The sequence below is a fragment of the Echeneis naucrates genome, chromosome 7 (genome assembly GCF_900963305.1).
Source record: "Echeneis naucrates chromosome 7, fEcheNa1.1, whole genome shotgun sequence".
In the NCBI taxonomy this organism is placed as follows: domain Eukaryota; kingdom Metazoa; phylum Chordata; class Actinopteri; order Carangiformes; family Echeneidae; genus Echeneis; species Echeneis naucrates.
The window spans coordinates 9952450-9965640 of record NC_042517.1 but is presented as its reverse complement, the minus strand read 5'-3'; the positions used below and the strand labels follow the sequence as shown (position 1 = coordinate 9965640).

The 13191-nt window shown below is 39.2% G+C and overlaps 3 protein-coding genes and 1 long non-coding RNA gene across 7 annotated transcripts; 2 read left to right on the top strand and 2 right to left on the bottom strand.

The window, feature by feature from the left end:
* Nucleotides 1-127: 127 nt before the first annotated feature.
* On the bottom strand, nucleotides 128-3997 carry LOC115046706 (chymotrypsin-C-like). Its single transcript, XM_029507243.1, has 8 exons — nucleotides 3958-3997; nucleotides 3714-3802; nucleotides 3450-3547; nucleotides 2485-2607; nucleotides 2160-2296; nucleotides 637-782; nucleotides 276-428; nucleotides 128-145 (listed from the first exon to the last, which is right to left on the bottom strand). The coding sequence occupies exons 1-8, from the start codon at nucleotides 3995-3997 to the stop codon at nucleotides 128-130; spliced, it is 804 nt and encodes a 267-aa protein (XP_029363103.1).
* LOC115046707 (uncharacterized) lies at nucleotides 307-5414 on the top strand. Of its 2 annotated transcripts, none has more exons than XR_003840942.1 (5): nucleotides 307-434; nucleotides 644-810; nucleotides 3459-3610; nucleotides 3702-3820; nucleotides 5305-5414. It is a non-coding gene; the product is annotated as an uncharacterized LOC115046707 (long non-coding RNA). The 2 variants fall into 2 exon arrangements; XR_003840943.1 differs by having other exon boundaries at nucleotides 325-430.
* On the bottom strand, nucleotides 4427-7518 carry LOC115046705 (chymotrypsin-C-like). The gene is made up of 8 exons (XM_029507242.1): nucleotides 7482-7518; nucleotides 7307-7395; nucleotides 6736-6833; nucleotides 6519-6641; nucleotides 6274-6410; nucleotides 5311-5456; nucleotides 4610-4762; nucleotides 4427-4444 (listed from the first exon to the last, which is right to left on the bottom strand). Exons 1-8 carry the CDS (start codon nucleotides 7516-7518, stop codon nucleotides 4427-4429), a joined length of 801 nt encoding a protein of 266 aa, XP_029363102.1.
* Nucleotides 7002-12081, top strand: LOC115046704 (chymotrypsin-like elastase family member 2A). Of its 3 annotated transcripts, XM_029507240.1 has the most exons (10): nucleotides 7002-7710; nucleotides 8451-8593; nucleotides 8758-8846; nucleotides 8937-9034; nucleotides 9359-9478; nucleotides 9590-9726; nucleotides 10172-10317; nucleotides 10711-10863; nucleotides 11403-11431; nucleotides 11681-12081. In XM_029507240.1, exons 2-9 carry the CDS (start codon nucleotides 8557-8559, stop codon nucleotides 11418-11420), a joined length of 798 nt encoding a protein of 265 aa, XP_029363100.1. In that variant the 5' UTR covers nucleotides 7002-7710; nucleotides 8451-8556; the 3' UTR covers nucleotides 11421-11431; nucleotides 11681-12081. The 3 variants fall into 3 exon arrangements, with proteins under 3 accessions (XP_029363100.1, XP_029363099.1, XP_029363101.1); XM_029507239.1 differs by having other exon boundaries at nucleotides 11403-12081; XM_029507241.1 differs by having other exon boundaries at nucleotides 9356-9478; nucleotides 11403-12081.
* Nucleotides 12082-13191: the final 1110 nt, after the last annotated feature.

The following is a 13191-nucleotide window of genomic DNA, read 5'->3' as shown; positions in this document are numbered from 1 at the left end:
GTTAAATAATCCATAACTGGTTTTAAAGAGTTTAGAACCTAAACAGCATCTTCCTTTTTTCAGCAAAGATAACGCATCATAGATCACGGTTCTTTTTATTGCTGACAAAAGTACTTGAATAGTTTCTTCAGTATTTTGTCATAACCTGTGGAGAGTACATAAGAAAACACAATTAAATTACAATCTGCTTCCTGTTTTCAAAAACTATGGCTTGGTTTGCTTCAGGTTACATTGTTTATGCTGGTATGGTAATCACAAACTGAAAGTGTTCTCACTGTGTTGATCCAGCTGATGTAGGAGCTGACTTGTGTAAACACTGTGGGTTTCTGGAAGACATTGCAGCCCTGACCAGAACCAAAGCTCACAACGCCGTGGACATCCCAGGAGCCATCAGGGTTCTGGCAGTTCAGGGGACCACCAGAGTCTCCCTGTAGGTCAGCAGGACACACACACACACACACACACAGTGTTGGCCATGGCTGGACATGGCTACCAGTGATCATTTCATCATGCTGAATTTTACACACTCAACGTGAAGAATCGCTTTCCCTCAAATCTATTATAATACACAATGTTAAACAGATGGCATAATTTATTTAAGTAACTGTCCTATGACCCTTCCTTGTATGAACTCACGTTACAGCCAGCAGTGACGCCATCTCCGCCAGCACAGACCATCTTGTCTGTTGCCAAGATGCTCCACCAGTCGGGCTGTTTGCAGATATTATGGGCAACTACTGGCAGCAGAGCCTGCTGCAGGATGTCAGCCAGAGGACTGCTGGCTGTGGGACAGAAACACACTTAACTCAGGTAAGAAACAGGTGTGGGTCTTCAGTGGGACAGCTAAGGTATGGGTAATGTTCAGGTTAGACAGTTATTAATAGTATGACATTCACTACCAAAACTGGTGCTGTGCCAAAGGCCATGAGTGGTCGCCCTCTTGTTTGGGTCTATTTAACTTTTATATTAACCTTTATATTTCACAGTTTTTCAAAATTCTATTAATATATTTTAGATTGTTGTTAGGGGGTTTACTTAAGTACAGTTTTGACATTCTGTATTTTATCTCTGTGTTGTAATATCCATACATCTCTTTTTATATGTCACAATTAAATATTATACTCTGTACGCTACACTTACTTGGCAGTTATAGCTACTATTTTCTATTCAAATATATAGAAATACTATATTAAACTCTTAATAAAACTAAACTATAAATAAACTAATACTGCTATTAAACAATTTAAGTAGTGTCTATTTGGGATCCTTCACAGATATCCTTTCACATGTGTCAACAAATAGGTATTTTCCCCAGTCTTCCCTGTTTCATTTAATTGACTGTAAAACTTTTTTTTCTTTCCCGCCTCAACAATCTTTCCATGACTCCTTAGATTTATCTTGCAACCATTTGTAGATGGCCACAAAGATTTGTACTTGTGAATATTTGTGTCTATCATTTATGAATGTATACAGCGCTAGCCGCAACCGTAACTACATAGATGGCTCCAACCTCTCCCCTCTGCTGCTGCTGACAAAGATTTATCACGGCTATACGGAGCACCACTGGGAAGCCCCTTTAAATTCCAATAAAAGACTGGATGCAAAGAACAGTCAAAATATCTATATATTTGTCTAATGTGAGGATTGTGGGAAGTAGGCCGAGGAAAAATATGTCAGATTTTCTATTTTAGAAAACGAGATGAACCTTTTACTTCACTCTCTCTGCATCAGTCAGATGACAGTGTCCAGCTATTGTTTGAGGTGGATCTGAAATTAACAGCCAACTGTGACAGCAATATTGCGCATCATTTATCCAAAAGGAATATTTGCGCAATGGGAAAATTACTTTGTACAGCATTGAATGTATTGTATCTATCCATCCACCTTTTTTGTGGTATTTACTTACAAATGTCATCAGCTCGCAACAGCAGGGATTGAATCTCTACTTAAGACATGAGTTCATGGCTCTTCTTTTTAAACTGTTTAATGTTTTTTTTTTTGTTGTTGTTGTTTGCTTAATGGCTTAGAAATATTTGGGGCTTTGGCCCAATGACTGTAAAGAGCAATGACTGTAAAGAGCATTTGTATAATGTTCAAAATATTTGTGACAATGCAGTGATTTTTTTTTTTTTTTTTTCTGCTGAGGTGCATTGACTCACTGGAGAGTCGACCCCAGCCAGTGATGTAGCAGGGAGAGCTATGGGGCAGAACAAAGTCTCGCTCTGGGAGGCAGGCTGGCATAATGGTGTCAGAGAAGGTCACAGGGGAAGAGAGCTTGATCAAGGCGATGTCATTACTGTAAATGTCCAGACAATTTCCAGGAATTGAAAATAAACAAAATGCTACATAAAATCTTTAATGCATCACCTTTCCTGCAAAAGTTAACCTTTCATTAATAATCTATCTACACACAGTGGCCTTTTCATTACACCCTTCACTTGCACTCATAAAGTGTAATGGAGTTGTGTGGATTGTTGTTATTACCGGCTGAGCATAGTGTTGTAGTCCTTATGAGTGATGATTTTTGCTGTTCCCCGAGCGGTGGAGCCCCCCTCACTGGCCATCAGGCTGTGTTTGCCCAGTTCCACTCTATATTTCCTGCGGTCACTGTGGGATGGAATATGATATGGTGTTCTTTTAGGGATTAGTGATATTGACTTTTCTGCCACTGCTAAACTGTGATTTATATGATGAAGAATCCCAAATCCCTGGTGGTGTTGCAGCAGTAAAGCATTGTTTTTTGTGTGATCAAACAATCTTTAACTGTTCTTTTCTGACAAATTGTATTTCCTGACCATCTCCACACACCTTCCTTCTTCTGAACTGTCCTCAGAAAAGATAAAGCCATCAATTCCTTCTTGGCAAAGGAACATTTCCTGGAACAGACCTGAGATTACTGGAATCGGGAATAATCAATCCTGGATTCTGGTTATGAAAGCAGAGTCAAGTTTATTATTCACTAAACCTGAACAGTACCCAGAAACCTGTGAAGACTCCAAAACAAAAGCTGCTTATTAGCTTAAAGGTCAAAACAGTTTGGGAAGAACATGTGGTATTAATAAAAATGGCTTAAGCAGGCTGTGTTTGTCTGTAGTTGTGGCTTGGATGAAGACCTGATCACATTTTCCTTCCACTTAAGGCAGAAAACCCAGTTATTCTAAAGGAATTATATATTTTTTCTTCCCTCACTCTATAAACGATGAAGAGAAGCAAAAAGGTCTTATCTGAATAAAACTGTTATTGGTTAGTAATTAGTTAGTGTATGTATTAATAAGTTAGTGTATTCTTAGCAGAAAAATTATTGTTGTACAATTATTGTGACCATAAACAACTATTTAAAAAATATATATAGAAATGTGTCATTCAGCAGTACAATTGAGAAATCCAGGTTTGCCATCTTGCTGTCTTATTATATTGATAGCCTTTTCTGATTGTTTTGTTAAACTCACTTGATACAGTGGGCGGCAGTGAGGACCCAGTCAGAAGAGATAAGGGTGCCTCCACAGACGTGCCTCCAGCGCCCACTGCTGCCTGACTGGAGTGAGATCTGAGCAGAAAAGAAGGAGGACAGAGATCAATGCCCAACAAATCCTTTTCATCTGTCAGTGCTGTAAGTCAGCTCTGAAGGACCAATCTTGATCGGAAGTGAAATCAAAGTGTTGATTTTTGTGCTGTTTTTTTGTTTTTTATTACACATTTAGGTCAGATCTTACCTGCCAGGGCCAGCTGTGAGGCCTGACATCCTCCCCTGACACCACCCTGCTTAGCACAGGGGGGAAGGTGGGCAGACCACAACCACAGGCTGTGACAACGTTAGCAAGTAAGTAGGTATATAATATATATTATACCATTTATTGACTTTACAAGAGAAATAATTCATCATCGATCTGAATTATGCGGTCAGAGTTACACAGTTTTTAAATAACATATTTGAAATATGCATATAATGTGTCTTACCAGTAGCTACCACAAAAGTGAGAACCACCAGGGTCTTCATGACTTTAGAGTGTGCAGCTTAAAACTTGCGTTGAGAATAGGATTGTATTTATACTATGTGCTAGGGACCTCTACATGATGTATACACGTCCTTGAAAACCTGCAGACAGTCAAACAGCTGCCAGAGACGGGAGACATCATGTGTTTGGTGATAGGATTTTCCCATCACTGCTCCCGTTAAGGAACCATCTACCATATTCATACATTTTATCAAACTTCTTATATTTTGTAGTTGTCAGAATAAAATCAACTGAATTTAACTATTGAGGGTACTTATTCTGTAAATCTTAGTTGCTTTTGAGAAACTGTTTACCCACTAAATGGTACAAAAGATAAATCAAAACACAGTAAACTGTTACATTTTATTTTATTTACAATTCGCCAATTTGCCATGTCCACATAGTGGCTGTCATTCCCGAAGACTGTGCTCTCAATAGGCCACCATTTTCTGTGGATCAGATTAAAGAGAATATGTTTTCAGAAACAACAGCAGGAATTCTAGATTAAGTTTCTTTAAATTCTACACATTCTACATATCACACATTTTAATCTTTGAGCCCTGAAGTAAATAGCACAAATAAAAGATGACAATAAGCGAGATCTGAGGGCTTACAGAGCTGATCCAGTCAATGTAGGAGCTGACTTGGGTGAAGACAGTAGGCTTCTTTGCCAAGTTGCAACTGAGACCAGAGCCAAAGCTGACAATACCATGAACCTCCCAGGCACCATCAGACCCCTGGCAGTTCAGAGGACCACCAGAGTCTCCCTAAACCATGTGAGAGGGAACATATGATCCAAAATCCCCAGTGAACTTGTTACTTGTCATTGAAAGATACAGTGAGTCCAGTGTTTACAACTAACAATACCTGTCATATCTTGATCATTTCAAATATTTTAACCGACATCATTCACATGAAATACAATGTTATTGTGATCAACAACATAAAAATTACATAACACATGGTGTTTAAAGTAAAAAATTATAAAGGAACAGGGCTCAGACTTTAAGTATAACAAGTGTTGTAACTATGCCACAATTTTCAAAAGTTTATGTAATCAAATTTGTTGTTAAGTCCAAAGGTCCAAAAACGTAATATATCTTTAACAATCTAATAAATAAAAGCATAACACTTGTAGAGAAAAATAGGATGGAAATCTCCTGATAGCTTTTCAGAGTCTCTGATTAACACTCAGGAAATATAAAGGTTGTGGAAACAAAAGTGTCGTTGCTTGTGTCACCAGAAAACTAAGGTGCTGCACTATAATATGTTTTTGTGTACAATAATTTGATCGTGTTCATTATTTTAGACTCACGTTGCAACCAGAGACCACTCCATCTCCACCTGCACAGACCATGGTATCCTTCACCTGGAAGCCCCACCAGTCAGACCTGCTGCAGGTAGCGAAGTCGACCACAGGCAGGAGGGCCTGCTGCAGGATGTCAGCGATGGGACCCCCGGCTGAGTGGAGAAGAGATACAGGTCAATTCAGGTAAAAGACTCATGTGATGCATGACCTTCATGGCTTTAAACAGTATTTGATCAGCTGTGACTTTGAGCCAAACAATGCGGTTTTTATTGAGGGGATCTGACTAAGACTCTTATTTTGGAAGTAAAATGATTGCATTTTGCCTCAGAAGAACAGAACAAATAGTCCAGTCAGGGAGTGATCATATTAACCATACACAAGTCCCATAACTTTGTATCATCAGCATGATACAAAGTTAGTCAGATACTGTAAGTAGTATAGTATCTTTGGTAAACAAACAACCATGTTGGTTGTCATGGTAAAATAAGCTCTTTGAGTGGTTTTACATTTGCCTTTAGAATATAGTGCATATGAAAAATCAATTAAAATTGCAATAAAACACATTCATCATCTACTGCTTATCTGTTTCTGCGGTTGCTGGAGCCAATCCCAGCTTGCATTAAGTGAGGGCAGAGTACACCCTGGACAGGTCACCAGTTAATCACAGACAGGCAGACAGGCAGAGACAAAAAACCACTTACTCTGACTCGGAGCTACGGACAATTTAGAGTCACCAATTAACCCAAACATGATGTCTCTGGATGATGAGAGGAGGCCCAGAAACCGAATCCACGACCTTGTTGTTGTGGGGCAACAACACTAACCACTATGCTGCCGTGCTACCCCAGTAAAACATGATTGTTACATGTTGCACACATTTTTGGTACCATTATCTGCTTATATTTCAAGTGACTACTTAAATTAAACTATAATTTTTTTCTGAGAGTGGAAAAGAGGCTAAGCACTCACTGTAGACACGACCCCATCCAGTGACATAGCAGGGTTCATTATGGGGGAGGATGAAACCATCAGCAGGGAGACAAGCAGCCAGGATGCTGTCAGAGAAGGTAACGGGGGATTCCAGCTTGATCAGGGCGATATCGTTACTGGAAGGAAAATTGACATTTAGATTCCTCATAGATTCAACTAACTAAGACTTCTTTTAGCAGTCTTTCATTTCATAGCCATATCCAGAGTGGCCTGGATAGTTTTACCGGATTAACAGAGAGTTCCAGTTTTCGTGCACAATGATGGTAGCAGGGCTTATGAACACAGCACCTTCCTCCGTCTCTATCAGGTTGTGCTTTCCCAGGGCCACTCTGTACTCCCTGCCTTGGCTGTACGTTCACAGATAAAAGAACGCAATGCATTATAATGTTTCAGCTCAGAAGCTCATTTCAGAGATTGAATTCAGCCTCCACTGTATAATACCTGATGCAGTGAGCAGCTGTGAGGACCCACTGATGGGAAATCAGGGTGCCACCACAGGTATGACGCCACTCACCCTCTCTGTTGTACTGCAGGGAGATCTGAAACATACACGTCAACATAATCATAAATACATATCCGTTTGGTGTGGAGGCTTACTTAATATCTTCCTTTTACTGCGTCTGACCTACAGTAGTGCCCCATTTTTTGTAACATTTTTTCAATTATTGAATTTGGTGCAACTTTCTGTGAAAGATGGCATTAGCAGTAGCTACACTGTTACAGTTTTTCTGTAATTTTGTGTAGAAGTGTTTTTGTTGTATCTTTCATCTTTGCTTTAGCTTACCAAATTAATCTTTGTAATGTTTTAAACAATAATTACTTTGTGTCCAACATGACCCCGCATTACTGACAGAATGAGTGTTTTGGATTCTAGACACATGCTGAACTGTAGATCGTAGCCATGATCCTATAATTCACTTTGCTTTCTTAAGGTCTGCAGCCTGAAAGACGTCTTTTTCTGATAGCTAATTTTCTGTTTTTTGAGCAAAACTCTCTGGTCAACATGTTTTACCTGCCAGGGCCAGCTGTGAGGTCTGACATCTTCTCCTCCAACTACCCTGGTCACCACAGGGGTGCGGGCAGGCACGCCACACCCGTAGGCTGAGGGGACAGACAAACTTTTAAATCAGTGGACAGTAATCTGCACACGAGCTCAAGATGGCTCATACAGTGTTGTGTGTGCTTACCACCAACAACAAAGAGAGCAAGAACCACAAACTTCATCTCTTCTGTATCTCCACAGTTCGCACTAAACCATCTGACATATATATGTGTTTTGTGATGTTATGCAACCTTCAGAAAATCTAATTCTACCCTTTGACACTGGGGTGGAGCCAAGTGACCATGAAAACAGCCAAAAATGACCAGGAATACAAGGCCAAGGCCAAAGTTTGCTGGACAAATCAGTGGAATTAGGTGGGTTTTATATATACCGGTATATCTAATCACTTAGTGCTGAAATGCACATAAAGCCACCCTGTATCAAATGTAGCACACCTTAATGTTATTCCTCTCTGTGAAAGAAATGTAACTTACCCCATCAGCTCAGGTTTTCACTACCCATGAAAGAATTAGCTAGAACTGATCATTCTGAAACCACGTCAGTTCATAAGTGTCCTTACGGTGCATCCTCTGAAATACAATAACATGATGGTGATTCTTCAGCATCACAAGGTTAACCCTACCGGTGTGTCGCAAATATGGCAATTAATTAATATGAATGAATCTATGATTTTTGATAGGTAAAAAAGACACGAATGGTGCATGGAATGCTTGTAAATAATTGTTACAGTAAAATACAAATTTGCAAAACAATTTTCAACATTTGCCTGCAAAATGTTATTTGCACAAACGTCATGAGAACTTAATGAGATTACTAATTCTACTGCTAATAATAATAATGATGATAAAATAATTTCTACTATTATTTCAATACATCGATACACATACAATTACAGGCATAATTTCTGTTTTCCGTACCAGAAATACCGGTGAAAAAGAAAAAAAAAGGAAAATGCTTGATTTTGAAGGAAAGAGGAACTCGGGTCACTGTGAAACATGTGTGAGGTTCACACAGATCTTGAGGAGAGTAGATAAGGTGTGTTTGTGATTACTTATCTCCAAGGTTGATTTATTTTTCCCACCCATTTTTCCAGGATGTATTCCAAATGTTAAGCAATACATCCAAGGTGTTCAACAGGTCTGTTGAAGTACTATATAAGAAGTAGAGGGTCCCATGAACTTCTGCTGAAGACCGGCACCATGAAGTTAGTGATCTTGGCTCTGCTTGTTGCTGGCGGTAAACTTCTATATACGTTTACAACTGTCCATTTCGTTCTTACATAAAATGAAATCACTTGCATCAATTGAATCATTTAATTGCTTGAGTAATTCTTGATTGTTAAAGAACAGAGTTTTATATTAGTCATCATAATCCTCATAATCATCAGTGTTGTCTACCAGCCTACGGGTGCGGACTGCCCACCTACCCCCCCACCCTCACCAGGGTAGTTGGTGGAGAGGATGTCCGTGAGAATAGTTGGCCCTGGCAGGTATACTCTTTTAAAATCTTTCTCCTGTCTCTTTTGTAAAGCCATAAAACATTCATGCACTCATGCACTGTTGATGTCTCTTCTCTTCAGGTATCTCTGCAGTACCAGAGTGGCAGCAGCTTCTACCACACCTGTGGTGGGACTCTGATCTCTAACCAATGGGTCCTCACTGCTGCTCACTGCATCAGGTCTGGTTTAAAATGTTCAACATATATGAAAATATGAACAGGAACCTGTACTTGATTAGTTTTTAGAAACCTGAAAAGTAAAACACACAATCATATTATTTGCTTAAATTCTTATTCTGGTAAATAATTAAAGAGTTTTTATGTGTATTAGAAAATGGATTATTCCTCTTCTGGTAATACTGGGAATGATTTACAGACTTTCAGAGTTAGAGTAACAGCAGTAGTCCTCCATGGTAGCAGATGTCATTGTATTGCTAACTAACAAAAGAGTTATAGGTCATTAGATCCCTAAGTTATGCAACTCTGTTTTTTGTGGCCCAGCAGCAGTCGCACCTACAGAGTCTATCTGGGAAAACACAATCTGAATTACAATGAGGCTGGATCCAGGGCCATCAGCCCCTCCAAGATCATTATCCATGAGAACTGGGACGCCAACAGAATCCGGTGGGCTCAGTTAAAACAACATTGTATAGTGGGCACTATATTATGCTGCTCCAACTGTTTATCCTTCATGATATTAGCGCTCATTGATATTCTGTTGTATTCATGCCCCAGTAACGACATTGCCCTGATCAAACTGTCCACTCCTGTCACCTTCACTGACACCATCATGGCTGCTTGTCTTCCCAACGCTGGTGACATTGAGCCCCATGGCACTCCCTGCTATGTCACTGGCTGGGGACGTCTCTGGAGTAAGTTACATCAACTAAAAAATAACAAAATCACAGGACTCAAGAGGTTAGACTGCAACTGAAATGCTGAAATGTTACTGCTCATTAACTTGAATGGGACTAAAGTGGTTCACTCCAGAACACCTCCTGGTTTTGCATTTGCCTCATAGCTTAATGACTTTAATTTCCTACTGCTATCCCACTAATCACAAAATTAAAGGTTACATCTTGCAGCATTGACATTTTAAGGGATAACACCTCAGCCTTCAAACTAAAGGTTTCTGTCTTCCAGAAATTGAAATTTGATGTAAGCTCCAACAAATTGACATTAACTTAGTCCTAAAAAGCGCTTTGTACTGAAAGAATTTTTGGTTCACTTGCCTTTTAACCTAATTTTGGAATATTCTTGGCCTTGAATTAAGTCGTCTTGACTGCAGCCCTGAATGTGAAATGTTTTCCTCTAAAGCCGGAGGTCCTCTTGCCGACGCCCTGCAGCAGGCCCTTCTTCCTGTGGTTGGCCATTCTACTTGCACCAGATCTGACTGGTGGGGCAGCCTGGTCACCAGCAATATGGTCTGTGCTGGAGGAGACGGACAGCTGGCTAGCTGCAATGTGAGTCTTATTCATTTTTCGATGGAATCTTACATCGCTAGAGTTTCTGTGAACTAAATACCAGCCTTACATTTTAGTGAAGGAAGGAAGTTTACTGTTGTCATTGTGACTATGACACAAAATTCGTTTTGGCACATTTGTAGCAGCAGTTAAAAAAAAAAAAAAAATCAACAAAAGAGACGAACAGAATAAAAATGGCAACAGGTAAAGAGTACCGACAATACAAATGAATAAATAACACAGCAGCAGTGGAAATGTGCATTTAGGTGTTCAAGTAAGGGAGCAGCAGAACAAGAAGCATCAAGAGATCAGGTCATTGCTGTCATGCACCATAAAGATCATCCTTTTTTTTTTTTTTTTGCCTTGCATCCCCTTTGTCCTATTACCTTTTAGGGAGACTCTGGTGGTCCTCTGAACTGTCAGAGCTATGATGGCTCCTGGGAAGTGCATGGTGTGGTTAGCTTTGGCTCAGGCATGGGCTGCAACTACCCTAAGAAACCCTCTGTCTTCACTAGGGTCAGCGCCTACATCTCCTGGATCAACAATGTAAGTGGAAAAGCTTCAGTTAGGAATATTTCTTCACGTTATTTTATTATACATTTGCCAGATATGACAAATTTTTTGGTTTACTGTGATATTGAGATGTTTTCCTGTCTAGAAAGAGACAGGGATCAAAGAACAGTCATTCATTTCTACTGCCTATCCGTTTGGGGTACACCCTGGACAGGTCGCCAACATACAGAGACAGACAAAGACAGACAGAGATGAACAACCACTTACACTCACACCTACTGACAATTTAGAGCCACCAATCAACCTGTGTGTTTGGACGGTGGGAGGACGGTTTACTGCCCACAAATCAAAGAACAGATGGACCTGAACCTAAACAGACAAAAGACAAAAAATTAAGAAATTGTTTTACATTATCACATAGTAAGTGATGATGAAATACCACAATATTAACTGTTTCATTTTTTCATTTGAACTCAGTAGCTCAGAACAAATAATAAGCAAAAATATCATGATGAAGAGGTCCAGATGCTCAAGTGCCCTATCTCAACGTTTTCTCTTGTGCTTTCTTTCAGGTGATGGCCAGTAACTAAGATGTAGACAGGTGTGTGTCATTGTGGGTTATTGTACTTCACTATCAAATAAAGTTTCAGTCATGTTTTCAATACTGAAAATGTGAATTATTATTGTTTAAACGTAGACACTCAAGCATGATAATTTTCCTCTATATTCATGCCATGTTAAGTCATCATGAAATGCATCATGAAAGAAGTCTCACTGTAGAAAATGATGAAGTTACCTGTTAACGCTGCAGCCATTTAGAACAAAATGCCCCTTTATTGTCATTATACAGCTGTACACCACGATTGGAGAGCAATGCATCTGGCCAACTTTTGGCAGGGGGTTGAAGATGATAAGAGAAGAGATGCTTTTCTAAACGTTCAATTGCCATGATTAGATTCTTGATCAAGAAAGACAAGGATTTAATAGTATTCTGTAAATTGTTCCACCAATGGGGAACCACAAAAACTGTGATTACCTTGTCTACAGGAATACCAATGCCAGACGTTATTACTAGTAAGTTGCTTTATAGTTTTTTTGTTTTGGGTAATTGAAAGTGTTTTTTGTGCATGTCTAAAATTCTAAAATGAATTCTTACACCATTTGCTTATTGTGTCAAAGAAGCACACTGCCACCTGCTGCATGTGTGGAATCCTACTGCCTCCCATTTCCACTACCACTCATAATAATAATAATAATAATGATAATAAATGTATTGTTATTATTATTGCTGTTGTTGTTATCATGATGATGATGATGATTATAATTTTATGTACAATTTAGTTCTAAAGCGCTTTTGACTATGCTCAAAGATATTTCCTGAAAGTCAATAACAAATAAAACCATACAGAAGTTATATCATAATATTACACTCAAACATTAATATACATATATTACACAGATTATATTTATCTATAATCACATTCTGATTACTATTTGTAGTCTTCTTTTAGCTCCTCTATGCCTGAGAAGGGAGTCAGTTTCCACATCCACCATTACAAGTTACTTTTATAAAATCAAATTGTATATATAGCCATTCACTGTGTGTACATAAAGCATGTATTTTTTCACAAGCACCAGCAGGAATAGTTATACTGATTCTGAATACTGTTTAAATACAGTATGGGAACCACTCTGTCTATGCCTTCTGGTGCATTAATAACATAATACAATATTACAGAAAGGAGTAGTACATGCTGCGATCAGAATGGTGGTGCTCTGGGTCTGACTCGGGAGTCTTATCATGCATGCACAATTTGGGGTAGATTCGGCCATGAATGCTAAAGTTACAAGGACTTTCTGTTTTATGGCAAAACCTGCTAAAGTGTAAAAAACCCACCACACTGCCACATAACAGATTTAATGAATGGAAAAATAAGCTTTTGATAATTTTTCACCCTCAAAGTCTTGAGCTGACACAATGAATATGAAGTCATTTTTCATCAAAATTGTAGAAGGAGTCAACTTCCTGTTGGAGTTAGTCTATGGGCCAGGGAACATTCAAAACTTTTTTTGTTTGGCACCTCTTCTGTCTCCCTCTGTAAACATCGGCTAGAACTGGAGGGAAAGGGAAGACTTCACTCATGCTAACGTCTAAGTCATGTCTGACACACGGACAGGGGACAGTGTTTCAGTGGCAGGCTTGGGCGAAGAGATCTGAGGCCTCAATCTGTGCCACTTCTGTTCACCCTGCCTTGGGTAACAGTAATGTTGTGTTGTTTTGTGTATCTACACTTACAAATGTCAGCATGCTTGAAACTTCTTAGTACGTTTGGCCATGATACATATGTAATCTTGCGATAA

Coding starts and splice junctions, on each gene's coding strand:
- LOC115046706 (XM_029507243.1), bottom strand. CDS start 3,997: ATGAAGACCCTGGTGGTTCTCACTTTTGTGGTAGCTACTG. Junction 3,548..3,713: donor CTCACAGCTGGCCCTGGCAG/GTAAGATCTGAC, acceptor TTTTCTGCTCAG/ATCTCACTCCAGTCAGGCAG. Junction 2,608..3,449: donor ACTGCCGCCCACTGTATCAA/GTGAGTTTAACA, acceptor TCCATCCCACAG/TGACCGCAGGAAATATAGAG.
- LOC115046705 (XM_029507242.1), bottom strand. CDS start 7,518: ATGAAGTTTGTGGTTCTTGCTCTCTTTGTTGTTGGTG. Junction 7,396..7,481: donor TGCTCTCTTTGTTGTTGGTG/GTAAGCACACAC, acceptor CTGTCCCCTCAG/CCTACGGGTGTGGCGTGCCT. Junction 6,411..6,518: donor TGGAACTCTCTGTTAATCCG/GTAAAACTATCC, acceptor TTTTCCTTCCAG/TAACGATATCGCCCTGATCA.
- LOC115046704 (XM_029507241.1), top strand. CDS start 8,557: ATGAAGTTAGTGATCTTGGCTCTGCTTGTTGCTGGCG. Junction 8,594..8,757: donor GGCTCTGCTTGTTGCTGGCG/GTAAACTTCTAT, acceptor GTTGTCTACCAG/CCTACGGGTGCGGACTGCCC. Junction 9,727..10,171: donor TGGCTGGGGACGTCTCTGGA/GTAAGTTACATC, acceptor TTTCCTCTAAAG/CCGGAGGTCCTCTTGCCGAC.